The sequence below is a fragment of the Castor canadensis genome, chromosome X, assembly GCF_047511655.1.
Source record: "Castor canadensis chromosome X, mCasCan1.hap1v2, whole genome shotgun sequence".
NCBI classification, from domain to species: Eukaryota; Metazoa; Chordata; class Mammalia; order Rodentia; family Castoridae; genus Castor; species Castor canadensis.
The window spans coordinates 1,266,152-1,283,383 of record NC_133405.1 but is presented as its reverse complement, the minus strand read 5'-3'; the positions used below and the strand labels follow the sequence as shown (position 1 = coordinate 1,283,383).

The window sequence follows — 17,232 nt, the reverse complement described above, 5'->3', positions numbered from 1 at the left end:
AACCAAGAGGATAGTAATCACCTGAATAGATCTATAACACAAAATGAAATTGAAGCAGCAATCAAGAGTCTCCCCAAAAAGAAAAGTCCAGGACCTGATGGATTCTCTGCTGAATTCGATCAGACCTTTAAAGAAGAACTGATACCAACACTCCTTAAACTGTTCCACGAAATAGAAAGGGAAGGAAAACTGCCTAACACATTTTATGAAGCCAGTATTACACTTATCCCAAAACCAGGCAAAGACACCTCCAAAAAGGAGAATTATAGGCCAATCTCCTTAATGAACATTGATGCAAACATCCTCAATAAAATAATGGAAAACGAATTCAACAACACATCAAAAAGATCAGTCACCATGACCAAGGAGGCTTCATCCCAGGAATGCAGGGGTGGTTCAACATACGAAAATCAATAAACGTAATAAACCACATTAACAGAAGCAAAGACAAAAACTACTTGACCATCTCAATAGATGCAGAAAAAGCCTTTGATAAGATCCAACACCATTTCATGATAAAAGCTCTAAGAAAATTAGGAATAGAAGGAAAGTACCTCAACATTACAAAAGCTATATATGACAAACCTACAGCCAGCATTATACTTAACGGAGAAAAACTAAAACCATTCCCTCTAAAATCAGGAACTAGACAAGGATGCCCACTATCTCCACTCCTATTCAACATAGTACTGGAATTCCTAGCCAGAGCAATTAGGCAAGAAGAAGGAATAAGAGGAATACAAATAGGTAAAGAAACTGTCAAAATATCCCTATTTGCAGGCGACATGATCCTATACCTTAAAGACCCAAAAAACTCTACTCAGAAGCTCCTAGAAACCATCACTAGCTATAGCAAGGTAGCAGGATATAAAATCAACATAGAAAAATCATTAGCATTTCTATACACTAACAATGAGCAAACGGAAAAAGAATGTATGAAAACAATTCCATTTACAATAGCCTCAAACAAAATCAAATACCTAGGTGTAAACCTAACAAAAGATGTGAAAGACCTCTACAAGGAAAACTATACACTTCTGAAGAAAGAGACTGAGGAAGACTATAGAAAGTGGAGAGATCTCCCATGCTCATGGATTGGTAGAATCAACATAGTAAAAATGTCAATACTCCCCAAAGTAATCTACATGTTTAATGCAATTCCCATCAAAATTCCAATGACATTCATTAAAGAGATTGAAAAATCTACTGTTAAATTTATATGGAAACACAAGAGGCCACGAATAGCCAAGGCAATACTCAGTCAAAAGAACAATGCAGGAGGTATCACAATACCTGACTTCAAACTATATTACAAAGCAATAACAATAAAAACAGCATGGTACTGGCACAAAAACAGACATGAAGACCAGTGGAACAGAGTAGAGGATCCAGATATAAAGCCACACAACTATGAGCAACTTATCTTTGACAAACGAGCTAAAAATATACGATGGAGAAATAGCAGCCTCTTCAACAAAAACTGCTGGGAAAACTGGTTAGCAGTCTGCAAAAAACTGAAACTAGATCCATGTATATCACCCTATACCAAGATTAACTCAAAATGGATCAAGGATCTTAATATCAGACCCCAAACTCTTAAGTTGATACAAGAAAGAGTAGGAAATACTCTGGAGTTAGTAGGTATAGGTAAGAACTTTCTCAATGAAACCCCAGCAGCACAGCAACTAAGAGATAGCATAGATAAATGGGACCTCATAAAACTAAAAAGCTTCTGTTCATCAAAAGAAATGGTCTCTAAACTGAAGAGAACACCCACAGAGTGGGAGAAAATATTTGCCAGCTACACATCAGACAAAGGACTGATAACCAGAATATACAGGGAACTTAAAAAACTAAATTCTCCCAAAACTAATGAACCAATAAAGAAATGGGTAAGTGAACTAAACAGAACTTACTCAAAAGAAGAAATTCAAATGGCCAAAAAACATGAAAAAATGCTCACCATCTCTAGCAATAAAGGAAATGCAAATTAAAACCACACTAAGATTCCACCTCACCCCGTTAGAATAACCATCATTAGCAACACCACCAACAACAGGTGTTGGCGAGGATTTGGGGAAAAAGGAACCCTCTTACATTGTTGGTGGGAATGTAAACTAGTACAACCACTCTGGAAAAAAGTTTGGAGGTTACTTAAAAAGCTAAACATTGATCCACCATTTGATCCAGCAATACCACTCTTGGGGATATACCCAAAAGACTGTGACACAGGTTACTCCAGAGGCACCTGCACACCCATGTTTATTGCGGCACTATTCACAATAGCCAAGTTATGGAAACAGCCAAGATGCCCCACTACTGACGAATGGATCAAGAAAATGTGGTATCTATACACAATGGAATTTTATGCATCCATGAAGAAGAATGAAATGTTATCATTCGCTGGTAAATGGATGGAATTGGAGAACATCATTCTGAGTGAGGTTAGCCTGGCCCAAAAGACCAAAAATCGTGTGTTCTCCCTCATATGCGGACATTAGATCAAGGGCAAATACAACTAGGGGATTGGACTTTGAGCACATGATAAAGTGAGAGCACACAAGGGAGATATGAGGATAGGTAAGACACCTAAAAAACTAGATAGCGTTTGTTGCCCTCAATGCAGAGAAACTAAAGCAGATACCTTAAAAGCAACTGAGGCCAATAGGAAAAGGGGACCAGGAACTAGAGAAAAGGTGAGATCAAGAAGTATTAACCTAGAAGGTAACACACACGCACAGGAAATCAATGTGAGTCAACTCCCTCTATACCTATCCTTATTCAACTAGCAAAAACCCTTGTTCCTTCCTATTATTGCTTATACTCTCTCTACAACAAAATTAGAGATAAGGGCAAAATAGTTTCTGCCGGGTATCAAGGGGGTGGGGGGGGAGAGAGGGAGTGGGGTGGGGGTAAGGGAGGGGTGGGGGGAGGGGGGAGAAATGACCCAAACATTGTATGCACATATGACGCACACAGGTACCTCACAACAGCAATCCTAGCTATTTGGGACAGAGAAAACAGAAAGATCACAGCTTGAAGCCAGCCTCAGCAAAATAGTTCACCAGACCCTATCACCTTCAGAAAACCCAGCACAAAACAGTGCTGGTGGAGTGGCTCAAGTAGTAAGTAGAGCACCTGCCTAGCAAGTGGGAGGCCAAGTTCAAACCCCAGTACCGCCATAAATAAATAAATAAATAAATAAATAAATAAATAAAAATAAAACCAAACCAAAAGGAAGGAAAGAAGGAACAAAAAGGAATAAGATATGAGACATGAAGGCAAATAGAGAGTATAAGATATGGGGCTGGCGGTGTGGCTTAGTGTACTGTGCTTGTCTAGTGTTGGTGAGGTCCTATGTTCAATCTCCAGAAGTACAAAAAAATAAGATGCCAATGAGATGTGATTTTTAATATCCCTATGCCATGTTCTTGGGGGAGATTACTTAATGTAATTAACCTATATATTCCATGAAATCAGAATTAAAAACCATCTGCCTAGCAAGCCCAAGGCCCTGAGTTCAAACCCCAATGCTGCTGAAAAGGTAAAACACACACACACGCACACACACACACACACACACACACACACACACAAACAAACAAGAACAAGAATAAATGGTGCCAGGCAAGGTAGGACACACCTATAATCCCAGCACTTGGAAGGCTGAGGCAGGATCTTCAGTTTGAGGCTAGTGTGAGCTATAGTGCAAGAGCCTGTCTCAAGACAACAACAAAACCTCGAAAAACCAAATGGGAATGTCTTATGAATTACAATTGATTTTTTTTTCAGAAGAGAAAATGCCAAACTGCTAACAAATTTCAAAAACAATACTAAATTAGGGTTTGGAGGAAATGGGGTACTAATATTAAGCTGGAGTGCTCCTTCACCTTCTATGCAGTAAGAAAGTCCGGACAGTAGAAAGAACTAAAGGTAAGAGAAGACCTTTGTAAACAAGCAAGCCCTGATGCCACAAGGAAAAGATTTAGATTTTTATTAGCTAAAAAAAAATCATAACCTTTGGTAAGAAGGAAAAAAAGTCAAAGTAAAAAAAATTCAAACAGTTGCTTTTTCTATCTCTGGAATGGTGGAGTGGCTGACGTGGTAGAGCTCCTGCCTAGCAATTGTGAGGCCCTAAATTCAAACTTCAGTACTGTCAATAAATAAATAAAAGCAAAGTATCTCATTTACCATGAAAAACACAAAAAGATTGAGAAAAACACTTGGCATATCTGTAATAGTTAAAGGACTGATCAACATATTAAGAACGCTTATAAATTAATAAAGTAAGACCAATCAGATATAAAAACCGTTAACCGACAATTCTAACAGGACGAATCACAAGCAAAAAACATTGCACCAAAAAACACCCAACTGCAAGTTGATCAGCGATCTGAAATACTATTTTCTCATCCATCCGAATGCGGAAAATTAGAGTAACAATGAGGGATGTGGGGAAATGAGCACTCCCATAGTCTTCAAGAAGCCGGATAAAAGGTTCAGGTTTTTCTGCGTGCGCCACCAACACAGCATCTACTGAAATTTTAAGTGCATGTATTACTTCACCTAGCAAAAACGTAAAGAACCTACTGACATTCAGGTGACACTTTAGGGCTCTCGTATTAGGAATTTGGGATTTTTGAGCTATGAGGCCACACCTGAATTTCTAAGTGGTTGAACCTAGGTACACCAATTGGGATCCATGCTGGTTCGGACAAGACCGGCTCAAAGTCAAAAAGACTAGCTGAGACTGATGTTGTGGCCGTTAGAGAGAGGCATAGCCCTCGATGTGACATTTGGGACAGAAACTGCACATTCTGTAGTTACGTAGCTCACTGAAGTCAAGCTCCCCGCTCAAATTACAGGCTGACATCCGGCTAAAGCTACCTCAGCAGTCACACGAGGCTTACCTTATGGAAGGTTCTAGAAAGGACAATGGCAGAGCCCGCCTCAGCAGCTATGGGTGAGGGGTGGTGGTCAGTGGCAAACGTTGAAATTGTCGCAGAGCAGAGCTAAGCGTCCGTCGTGGTTAGCGCCTGTGATCCCAGCACTTTGGAGGCTGAGGCAGAGGGTCCCGAATTGCAGGCCAGCTAACAAAACCCTCTGTACAACAAAACAAAACAAAACCAGAAAGAACGAAAAGAAACAGAGACAAAAAAAAGAGAAAAGAACGAAAAGAAGTTGCGGCGTGCGCTTTAGGGAGAGGAAACGCGCACAAAGTTCCCCGTCACTGTACTAAAGTGTGTGAATAACTGTGACGTACGCAAGATGTCCAATCGCCACCCCATAAAGGAGAGCGGGTACCTGTTCGCCGAGGGAGGCCCCTTGGACCTGTCAGCTCAAGGAAAGACAGAAAATGGACTAGTGTGTACAATGGTGACCGTGTAAGTGACAGACGTTCACAATCGCTTCAGCTGGGCGCTTAGAGGAAACGGCCTACTGCCGAGGGGCAGGCAGACCGCGGAGGGATAAGCACATGGTCAGAGCACATGCGAGGCCTAAGTGCGCGGAGGGAGCCGCCGCATATAAGGGGCGGGGCGCAGACGACGACGCCGCCGGCGCCTCTTCCACAGGTCGGCTCCTCCATATTTGTGCTACGCGCGCGCCAACGCCATCGCAGTTTCCTTATGGCAGACTCCGAGGCTAGCCCTGTGATGGCCGAGCAGGTCAAGCCCGATGAGCGGACTGTGCAGATCCTGCGGGACATGGCCAACCGCTTACGCATCCATTCCATCAGAGCCACGTGCGCCTCAAGCTCTGGGTAAGGCCCCTTCGTGGAAGACCGCGTCCCTAGGGACCAGTGGTGACTAGAGGCTGTGAGGTGAAGGGAGTACTATTGCGGGCTCAGTGGGTTCGGTCACAGAGATTCCATTTCTAGCCATCTGGGTCTAGCTGTGAGGGCGCCCCAGTGTCCCCCAACCATCCCCGCGGTCCCCGTGCCCCCTCCTGTAGGCTGCCCCACCTCCCCCTGAACCCCCGTCACCCTGCGCGCTTTCCCCCTCCCCCCACCCCCTCCCCATCCCCTTCCCGTCCCCTCTCCCCAACACCACCTTCACCCCCGTCTCCTCCCCCCAACCCCACCCCCGTCCCCTCCCTCGTCCCCAACCCCCATCCCCTCCCTCGTCCCCACCCCCGTCCCCTCCCCCAAACCCCACCCCCACCCCTTTCCCTCCCCCAAACCCCACCCCCACCCCTTTCCCTCCCCCCTGTCCCCTCCCCCAACCCCACCCCCACCCCCGTCCCCTCCCCCCTATCCCCTCCCCCAACCCCGTCCCCTCCCCCCTATCCCCTCCCCCAACCCCGTCCCCTCCCCCAACCCCACCCCCGTCCCCTCCCTCGTCCCCAACCCCCATCCCCTCCCTCGTCCCCACCCCCGTCCCCTCCCCCAAACCCCACCCCCACCCCTTTCCCTCCCCCAAACCCCACCCCCACCCCTTTCCCTCCCCCCTGTCCCCTCCCCCAACCCCACCCCCACCCCCGTCCCCTCCCCCCTATCCCCTCCCCCAACCCCGTCCCCTCCCCCCTATCCCCTCCCCCAACCCCGTCCCCTCCCCCAACCCCACCCCCGTCCCCTCCCGCCAACCCCACCCCATCCCCTCCCCGTCCCCTCCCCCACCCCCGTCCCCTCCCCCAACCCCCCCACCCCTGTCCCCTCCCCCAACCTCGTCCCCTCCCCCTATCCCCTCCCCCAACCCGTCCCCTCCCCAACCCCACCCCGTCCCCTCCCCCGTCCTCTCCCCCAACCCCTGTCCCCTCCCCCAACCCCACCCTCGTCCCCTCCCCCAACCCCGTCCCCTCCCCCTATCCCCTCCCCCAACCCGTCCCCTCCCCAACCCCACCCCCTCCCCCGTCCTCTCCCCCAACCCCTGTCCCCTCCCCCAACTCCATCCTCGTCCCCTCCCTCGTCCCCTCCCCCTATCCCCTGTCCCCTCCCCATCCTCTCCCCCAACCCCACCCCCGTCCCCTCCCCATCCTCTCCCCCAACCCCACCCCCGTCCCCTCCCCCCAACCCCACCCCCCGTCCCCTCCCCCAACCCCACCCCGTCCCCTCCCCCAACCCCTCCCCCTCCCCCCCAACTCCACCCCCCCACCCCCGTGTCCCCTCCCCCCCACATCTCAGATGCCTCAGGCCCTACCCTCTTCAGCCTATGTGGCCACCTGCCCTCCCCCATTAGTAGAGAAAAATCTAGAACCCGTCTGGGTGGGCAGGTGGTGGTTGGAATTTTAGCGGGGGGGGGGGGGGGGGGCAGGCGGCGAGGCTTCCTGTGTTAGCAGTTGGAATGGAGGCCGGGGGATGAATGAGGGACCCTCACCAAGGAAGGTAAAAAATAAAGCGAGGTTGGGATGTAGCTCTTTCATAGGGCTCTTGCCTAGCACGTGCGAGGCTCTGGGTTCCATCCCCAGCCCGGAAGGCAAGGACCTAAAGTGCCTGATGGGTAAGAACCGGAGCAAAAGTGAGCTGTAGGGTTTGCTAATACTGTTTTGGGTGCAGTATGGATAAAGGGTGCTATTGTGTTGGCGCTTGAAGGAGTGCTTCGATTGTTTTTTGGGTTTTTGGTGGTTACTGGGGTGCCAAGTCAGGACATTGCTGTTTGAAGGCAGGCGGTTTATGGAGCCACGCCCAAAGCCCTTTTTGCCGTTCAGTGGCATAGAGGGTCTCCGCTTTTGCCCATGGTGCGCATCCCGCATCTCTACCTGTGATTTAACACAGGCTACCGCTGGTTTCACGCCAGCCCTGAATTCTTGAGGTTTCTCCTGCACCAGACTGCAGTAGTTGAGGCATAAGGCATGGGCCACCAAACCCAGCTTCATTGCTGCTTCAATATCCTAACTAAGTTGTATATTTTTCTAGTCGCAACTTGGTCTTGTTAGGTTTTCTGTTTCTGGGAATTTATCCAGTTCTTTTGGTCAACCAATTTGCTGGCATACAGTTGTTCCACAGAACGCTCAGCCATTTTCATTCCTGTAGAATTAGTAGTAATATCCCCACTTTGGTTTTTTGGGGGAGAAGGGGCAGTACTGGGACTTGAACTCAGGGTCTTGAACTTGCTAGTCAAGCACGCTACCAGTTAAACCAAGTTCCCAGCCATCTTCAGGTAAAGTCTCACTTTAGCTTGGACAGGCATTGGACCACGAATAGCTCTGCCTCCCAAGTAGCTGGGATTACAGGCATGGAACACCACACCTAGCTTTTATATACTTTCGGCACCCCTGGGGGTTCAACTCAGGGCTTCATACTTGTGGGAGGCATTCTACCTCTTCACCTACTCCACTAGCCGCCTTTGTCTCGGATGTTTTTGAGGAAGGGTCTGAATTTATGCCCAGCCTGCCTGGACCGAGATCCTCGCATTTGCGCTTCCCGGAGTAGTTGGGGATGACAGGCCTACACTACCATGCACAGCCACTGGTTGAGATAGGAGGCTTGCAGTCTTTTCCCCCTGGCTGGCTTTAAACCATAATCCTCCTGATCTCTGCCTCCTGAGTAACTAGGATTACAGGCTTGAGGCACTGTACCCAGATTTTTTTTTTTTTTGAGAAAGGGTCTCACTATTTTTACTGGGGCTGGCCCCAAACAGCTGGGATTATAGAAATGTACAACCATGCCCGGCTCTACTTTCATTTTCTGAGTTTAGTTTTTTCAGTCTTTTCTCCACTTTGCCTAGATATCTAGCTAAGGTTTTGCTAATCTTAACAAAGAGAACCATCTTTTGGGGTTGAAAGTGTCATTTAGTGGTGGAACGCTTGCCCAGAATGCCCTGGGTTTGATCCCCAGAACTACAACACCAAAATGAACCAACTTTTGGTTTTATCTAATGTTTTCCTACTCTTATTTATTTCTGCTCTAATATTTATGACTTTTTCCTTCTGTTAGCTTGGGTTTAGTTCTTTTTTTAGTTCCTTAAGTCATAAAGTTAAGTGGTTGATTTAAAATTTTTAAAAATGTGTTTACAGCTATAAATTTCCTTCTTGGCACTGCTTTTGCTGCACTTTATTTAAGTTTGGTTTTGTGTTTTTGTTTTTTAGTTTTCCTTGTGATTTTTTGACCCTTCAGTTGTGTAAGAATGTTTCTGTTTGCACTAATTTGTTGAATTTTTCCATTTTTTTGTTTCAGATTTCTAATATCATTGCTGTCAGACGAAATAGTAAATTTTTGTTTAAAATCTTGCTTTGCATCTGGTCCAAGGACACCAAGTGCTGTTAGGCAACCTCATATACCATGTTCCTTGGAAGTAATTTGCCTGTGAGAAATGCCTTGTGTCATGTCTGTCTTTCAGCCACCCCACATCATGCAGCAGTGCTGCTGAGATCATGTCTGTGCTGTTCTTCCACACAATGAGATATATACAGTCAGACCCAGAGAACCCAGATAACGACCGGCTCGTCCTCTCAAAGGTACTTTGAGGTCCTTTTCTTTGTATCACAGAGTTCTAAAAGGTGTCCTAATGAGACGGCCCTTGAGTCCCATGACATGGACATACATGGCAGGAGGGATGGCTTGTGGCCATCCTTCCTTTGATGGTACCTTGCCATACCCCACCTGGCACTAACGTCCCCCTGGTAGAGTCGTGCCACTCCCATCCTCTGTGCTGCCTTTGGAGTGGCAGGGTAACATTAGTGGCTCCAACTTGCTGAGCCTAGGGAAACTTGAGGGAGACTTGGAGGGACATCACAACCTATCAGTCATCTTTTTCTCCCTTTTCTCTGCAGATGTGCCCTGATACTGTTAGGACATTTGCTCCTTAGACTAGGTCAATATAGCTACCTCATGACATTGAGGGAGATTGGGAAAAAAGGAAAAGATAGATCTGAGAATGTGTGACTGGTTTGATGTTATCTGAAAGTACGCTGCGTTCCAAAGCAAATGATTTATTTTTTAAATTTTTTGTTACTGTAAATTAATTTACAAAGGGGTTTGTTTACTTGTAATATTTATATACATGCATATAGTATACTTTGATCAAGTTCACCCCATCGATATTACTTTTTCTTAATCCACCTCCCTCCCTCTTAACAGTTTTTAGTGGGTTTCATTATGTTATTAAAGCCAACCATTTAAAATTCCCTGGTAGAGCATCATGTCCAGATACCAGGTCAGGGAAGGGGGAAGTTTGCATTGTAAAGACAAAATCAAACTATGGGCTTGACTCAAGTACATAGGGATCAGATTTGTGGTTCTTGGTGTCTAAAATGTAATCTCAAATGCTTTGGCAAAAAATAAATGAAACTTTTGTCTGTATAGAAATGAAGTAAAAGTGGTACATTGGTAACTTGGTGACTCAAGGAGAATGGGTGTGTGGAAATTCAACATACTAGCCTTACAATTTGCCTATAAACTTCAAGTTTCTTTACAGTAAAAACTGAAAAAAAAAAGGTGTACAAACACTCTGGGTACTCAAATTTCTTTTTTTTTAAAGAAGGAAAATTATCTAGACTATCATACAACTACTGCCATCTGAATAATTAGCCTTAAAGGGATAAATGGACTTCCTGGTATGTATTCATCAAATTTTGAGCAGCAGATAAAAGTTGGAGAAAGAGAAAACACATCGGAAATATAGTTCCTCGTGGCTTTGACAGTCCAGAGTAAATAGTCACACTGTAGGCAGAGGAGTCGGGGCCTTCACCGTTGGTGCTCTTGAAGCACTGGGTCTGCCTACAGGCAATTGGATAATCAGTATGTCTCATGCAGAATATACTATGTTAAGAGACCAACTGCTAAGGCCTGGCCTTGTCAGTGGCTGTCATGTTCTTCCATTCCCCTAGAACTGTCATAGTGCTGAAGGCTTCTTGAATGGAAGGGCTTATGATCCCCTATTCCCCCCCTCCCCGCCCCAGGGTTTTGTTTTAGTTTTATCAACTCTTTGTATTTCTCCTATTAAGCCTGCCTGGGAAATAAACAAAAGGCCTTTGTGTGAACTTTTTTTTTAAGTTCTGTCATAGTAATATTAATACCTTTTTTTTAATTTCTTTTATTCATATGTGCATATAACGTTTGAGTCATTTCTTCCCCCTTCCCCCATCCCTTCCCTTTCCCTCCACCCTCTCCCTCTCCCCGCCACCTCCTTGCTACCAAACAGAAACTATTTTGCCCTCATCTCTAATTTTGTTGAAGAGAGAGTATAAGCAATAATAGGAAAGACCAAGGGTTTTCGCTAGTTGTGATAAGGATAGCTATACAGGGAGTTTACTTGCATTGCTTTCCTGTACACATGTGTTACCTTCTAAGTTAATTCTTCTCGAACTAACCTTTTCTCTAGTTCCTGGTCCCCTTCTCCTATTGGCCTCTGTTGCTTTAAAGTTTCTGCATTGAGGGCAACAAATGCTATCTTGTTTTTTGGGTGTCTTACCTATCATACCTCCCTTGTGTGCTCTCACTTTATCATGTGATCAAAGTCCAGTCCCCTTGTTGTGTTTACCCTTGATCTAATGTCTGCATATGAGGAAGTACATACGATTTTTGGTCTTCTGAGCCTGGCTAACCTCGCTCAGAATGATGTTCTCCAGTTCCATCCATTTACTTGCTAATGGTAAGATTTCATTCTTCTTCATGGCTGCATAAAATTCCATTGTGTATAAATACCACATTTTCTTAATCCATTCATCAGTAGTGGGGCATCTTGGCTGTTTCCATAACTTGGCTATTGTGAATAGTGCTGCAATAAACATGAATGTGCAAGTGCCTCTGGAGGAACCTGTGTCACATTCTTTTAGGTATGTCCCCAAGAGTGGTATTGCTGGAGCATATGGTAGATCTATGTTTAGATTTTTAAGAAGCCTCCAAATTTTTTTCCAGAGTGGTTGTACTAGTTTGCATTCCCACCAGCAGTGTAAAAAGGGTTCCTTTTTCCCTGCATCCTTGTGTGAACTTCTTGAAGCACACTTTGTGCTAGAACAAAGAAGTGAACTGAAGTACCATCTGGAAAAGAAGTCTTCCTTTTTTGAGTGCCCTTAGTACCCTGTATGTACCTTTATTCTAGCCCTCACCTCCCCCCTACACACACATACTACGTAAGAATTCTTAGGGAAAAAGAAGGGAACCCATGTAGGGGCATTTGTGCCATGCTGGGTGTCTTCCTAACAACCCACCCATTTTCTAAATCTGTCTTTATAACCTCCTGCCCTCTGAGCGGGGCTCTCATCTCTGTAATACCCAAAAAGTGAAGTCTTGAAGTAAGCTCACCTGCCTCACACTTCTCATCCAGAAGGAAGCAGAGTTGGTCTGAGTGCTGAACCCAGGCTCAACATTGACCTTAGAGAGATAGCATTGTAAGGTCTCAGCTCTGAGGCGTGCAAGGTAACTGGGAACCAGAGCTTGTTACAGGAGTGAGGTAGGAGCCATGGAGCCAGAGATGTGGTCTGAAGAGACTTCAGTAGGACAGTTCTGCTAGGCTAGAGAAGCACAACTGAAAGGGAGACTCTGGGGGCATAAAGCATGTGAAGAATATCAGGGAATATGAGAAAAGACCTGAAAGGAGTAGAGGGTAGGAAGCAAGGAGAGCGAGAGAGCTGAGAATAACAACTACCACTCATTTATCTGCAGTAGTGGTGAATGCACGCTGATCTCTGCTTGAATGAAGCTGATGTTTGAACAGAGGAGGGGGATAGAAAATACACAAACCTGGAAATATATAGCTTGTCTGTTGGGGCTGAGCACTGTGGAACCATGTAAAGGAGGGAGTAAGGGCCACTAGTTGAAAGACCTTAATGATGATTTTTGAGCAGAAATTTGGAAGAGATGAGAGAGTGAGTGAGCTATGCTCCTGTCTAGGCATAAGCTCTTGGGAAGGGAGAGCTACAAGTGCTAAGGCCCTGAAGCAGGCACATGCCCAATGTATTCAAGGGGTAGCAAGAAGGCCAGGGTGAGCCAGGCATGGTGGGTGCATGTCTTTAATCCCAGCACTCAGAAGCTGAAGCTGGAGAATCACAAGTTCAAAACCAGCCTGAGCTGCATAGTGAGACCCTGTTTCAAAAAAAAAGCCAGGGTGTCTGGAGCAGTGGGAGGGCAAGCTGAACGTGATGGGGGTTGGAGAGATGGGAAGACCTTGGGCACTTACCAGAGTTGTGCTGAGTTGACTTAAATTCTGACCCCCCCAATGGGTTGTGAATGGCTATAAGGAGAGGCAGGAAGGCCAGCTGAGGATGTCATGCAATGACAGGCAAGGAATGTTGGTGGCAATGTAAGCTACTGAATAAATCCAGTGAAGCACAGGAGCAGGGTATCTCCCACCAGAGCAGCAGAATTAAGCAGGCCTTGTGGCCTGTAGAGGGCTGCATTCTCTCCATGGGACAATGGTAACCGAGTACGTACAGGTTGAAATGGATTTGTTTCTAGTATCAGCATTTGTACTGTTGAACTCAGAGACTTACACTTGCTAGGCAGGTGCTATACCACTTGAGCTGTGCTTCCAGTCTCTAGTATTAGCACTTCTAGATGACCACTTCTAAGATCTCAGTTGACATGAATTTTACAAACAAGGGAACTCACAAACTTTGGTGTTTCTGTTTTTCTGTTTAAGTACCCATATTTTCCAAAAGATTAAGCATTGGGTTTTGCATGACTGGGGAAAAAAGGCCTGAAGAAAGTACTTTATGTTTTCTGCTTTGCATTTAGGCTCCCTCCTCTGTTCTGAAAGCTGTAGTCATCCTCACCACACTGTGGAGTCTATAGTTCCTAAGGGCTTGGACAATGGATTCTTCCTTATGTTTGTCACCCTAGTTTCCAGCCCAGGCTGGGCCTCAGGCTTGGTCCATGGTCAGGTTATGACATTGAGCTGAGATTTATGGTACATGTGGGTGTGGAAAAGATTCTGGAATTCACCCAGTGGGGTGGGAAGGCACATTCCCGTGGGACACCGCCACACAATTGATAGGAGTATCCCGCACTCAGCATTGGAAATTGCCTAACATCTGTATCATGCAGCTACTCCCTGGTTTATGGGGTCCCTTCTCTCTTACAGAGACTGTCATTTGTTGATGTGGCAACAGGATGGCCAGGGCAAGGACTGGGGGCTGCGTGTGGGATGGCATATACTGGCAAGTACTTCGACCAGGCCAGGTAAGGCACTTCCCAGAGTCCGTTTCATTGCCCTACCCTGCACTGTGACTTTTCTTCTCCTTAGTTTGAGAAGAATTCAGGTTGCCAAGCATTGAAGCAAAAGAAAGCACATTTCTGGAAACTATTGTTGTATCTCTGATTGGGGTCTAAGTGATAACTGCAGTATAGACACCAGTGTATTAGAGCCCTACTCCTTTCTAAGAAAGATAGCCTCCCGTTTTCCATCTCTGTTGAGCATCACTGTAAAATGAACATATGCACATACTTGCTTTGCCTTGGGAGCTCCTAAATGTTCATTACAAAGGTCTTTTGTGGGGGTTGGTTCCCCCTTTCTAAAGACAAGAAGATTATCAGTCTCTTTGTTGTGGATCCTGTACTCAGCTGCTGCTGGTGTGGGAACAAGATCAAAGTGAAATGCCTGGTCTTAACCCATAAGTTCCTGCTGCATGTGGCAGGCTTGAGTGCAAAGCCTCTAGGTTCAGTTTCTGTAAGATGAGGAGCTTCTCTCTACTGGGGTCTCAGAGGACAGCCTCCTAGCTCCTTGGAGTAGAGAAGTATCCTAAATGGCTAGTGCCTGTTCCAGCCCATGGTAACTGGTTTGAAAGTACTTCATTGTGCTTTCTCCACTCCTCAGGCAGCCACTCCAATCCATTTCTCATTTATGTGCCCATTTTTTCACCTCTCTTAGTTCTTAGTTCTTTTTTTCTTTTTAATTAGTGGAACTAGGGTTTGAACTCAGGGCTTTGCACTTGTAAAGCACGTTGAGCCACACCTCCAGCCCATTTTGTTCTGGTTATTTTGGAGATGGGGTCTCGCGAACTATTTGCCCAGGCTGGCCTGGAACTGCTATCATCCTAATCTCAGCCTTCCAAGTAGCTAGGATTACAGGCATGAGCCACTAGTGTCCAGCTATCCTTTTCTTTTTTCAGTACTGGGGTTTGAACTCAGGGCTTTGTGCTTACTAGGCAAGTACTCCACTGCTTGAGCCTCACCTCCAGCCCTTCTTAGTTCTTATCCTAGGGTTAATAATTGTTTTTTTTTTAAACCACTTAAAGCATTTTAACAAGGTCTGGCATATGTCTCACTGGTATAAATGGTTCCTGTTTCTGCTGCAGAAGAGTTTACTGTTTACAACAGAATGTATGTTCTTGAGGTAGAATGTTTTAATTGATAGGATTATTATAAATAAATTATAAAATCAAAAATAGAATGTGGTGGTCCTTAATAATGAAACTTACAAAGAAAACGTATGTGTGATTGTTTGGGTATTTCAGGGAGCTACTTCCTTCCTTTTCTCCTCTTGTTTGCTGATCAAAAGTAGCAGAAGCTGAAAATAGTCTTAAACTAGAATGAGAAAGCTAGCAAAAGATGAAGCCCATCTCATGAGGCCCAAGCTTTTAACCTCCATTTTCTCAGTAGTTGAACTTGGGCAGAGTCAATGAGGAAAACAGTCTTAGGGACCTCATGAGCTAAAGCAGCTTTTCCAGTCGGTTTCTTTGTTCCTCTCTCTGAAGTGCATTTGCTTGAGTGGCACCAGGTGAGCCCAGCAAGGTTATAACTCTTTCTTGGCTTGTTGCAGCTACCGGGTGTACTGCCTCCTGGGAGATGGTGAGTCTTCAGAAGGCTCCGTCTGGGAGGCATTGGCCTTTGCTTCCTACTACAATTTGGACAATCTTGTGGTGATCTTTGACATGAACCATCTGGGACATGGTGGATCCCTGCCTGTTGAGCACTCCATAGAGATTTATCAGAAGCGCTGTGAAGCCTTTGGGTAACTGTATTTTCATGCTTTACCTTCTTTTTGTCCTGTCCCCTTTCTTCCTTGTAACCTGGCATCCTCATTGACAGGTGGAATACTTCTGTGGTAGATGGCCGTGATGTGGAGGCACTTTGCCAAGTGTTCTGGCAGGCAGCTCAAGTGAAGGGCAAGCCCAGTGCTGTGGTTGCCAAGACTTTCAGGGGCCGTGGCATGTCAAGTAAGTGTTTTTTTCCTGCTTGTGAGTATTTAAAACATTTGTCTGCACAGCGGAAGAGGGCGGGAGGAGCCCTTGACTTACCAAGCAGATGACTTCTTTAATGAATATTGATAATGCCTGTAACACATGCTGGAGGTTCCTTCTCTCTCTTTACCTCACTAGATAACAAGTCTGGTTAGGGAAGGAGGGCGATGCTAAACTCCTAGCAAGTGAACAGTGATTTTTCTGCCTGTGTGAGGGAGTGGCTAGGAGGATACTCTGTAAGAGGGCTCACAGAGAATGCTCTCCATGGACAGTAGAGCGAGAAAATGTGCTGTGTGCACGAGCAGGGTGTGCATGCATACACACTTGTCTATACTCAGACTATCGTGGAAGAACACACAGAAAACGAGTAAAGTGTTGCCTCGAGAAACAACAGCTGGGGGCTGAGGAAGGAGGGAGTTTTGAAATGTTCCTTGTACCTTTCAAGTCTGTCATCTGAAATCATTCATCTCAAGTTACTATGTATAGTTGGAAAGGATATAATTCCTGGTTTTTTTTTAAGTAATAGAGACATTTTGGAATAAAACTGTTCTACGACTCCTCCAAAAAATATCCTCAATTCGGTAAATAGCAATTTTATTAATGTGCCCCAGGAAGAATCGTGGATAATGGCCTTGCCACAACCTCTCCCTTACATGCCTCCCCACATATCCAGTCCCTAAGTGTGTATCTTAGATGCATTCCTTTCTCCCCATCTCTACTGCTATGATTGTCACCAAGCCCTTATCATCTGTCCTAAACTGTAGAAGCTGTCCACTCCCCATTTGCTTCCCTCCAAGTTAGTCTCAATACTGTTACTGCAGTGATCTTCCTACAACACATCTGATCATTCACTTCCCCCCTCCAAACTTTTCAGTGGTTTCCAGTCTGATTCAGATAAAATTCAAGCTCAACTGCCACTCTCCACAGTCCACTTTAACTGTCTTTCGTGCCTTGTCTCCCTCATTATTCCCCCCATTCACTAGCACGTAGGCCAGTGACCCCCTGAAAAGCCACAGGGTCTTTGTTCAGGCTGTTCTTTCTGACTGCAGTATCTTCTAGGAGTTCTGTCAGATTCTTACTCTGGTGAGTTCTAGACTGACATCTTTTCTACTAGGGTGTCTTTCAGGTGATCTAATAGACACTCATTAAATACTTGAAATGAATGGCTTTCATTTG

The 17,232-nt window shown here is 45.6% G+C and overlaps 1 protein-coding gene across 1 annotated transcript in view; it reads left to right on the top strand.

Moving 5' to 3' along the window:
- The first annotated feature begins 5,569 nt into the window (after positions 1–5,569).
- Tktl1 (transketolase like 1) overlaps positions 5,570–17,232 on the top strand; it is a 32,379-nt gene continuing 20,716 nt past the window's right edge. The window contains exons 1-5 of the mRNA XM_074062505.1: positions 5,570–5,761; positions 9,276–9,393; positions 13,959–14,056; positions 15,636–15,827; positions 15,905–16,032. Coding sequence (XP_073918606.1) covers positions 5,628–5,761; positions 9,276–9,393; positions 13,959–14,056; positions 15,636–15,827; positions 15,905–16,032 — 670 coding nt within the window. The 5' untranslated portion in view covers positions 5,570–5,627. The remainder of the gene's footprint in view (positions 5,762–9,275; positions 9,394–13,958; positions 14,057–15,635; positions 15,828–15,904; positions 16,033–17,232) is intronic.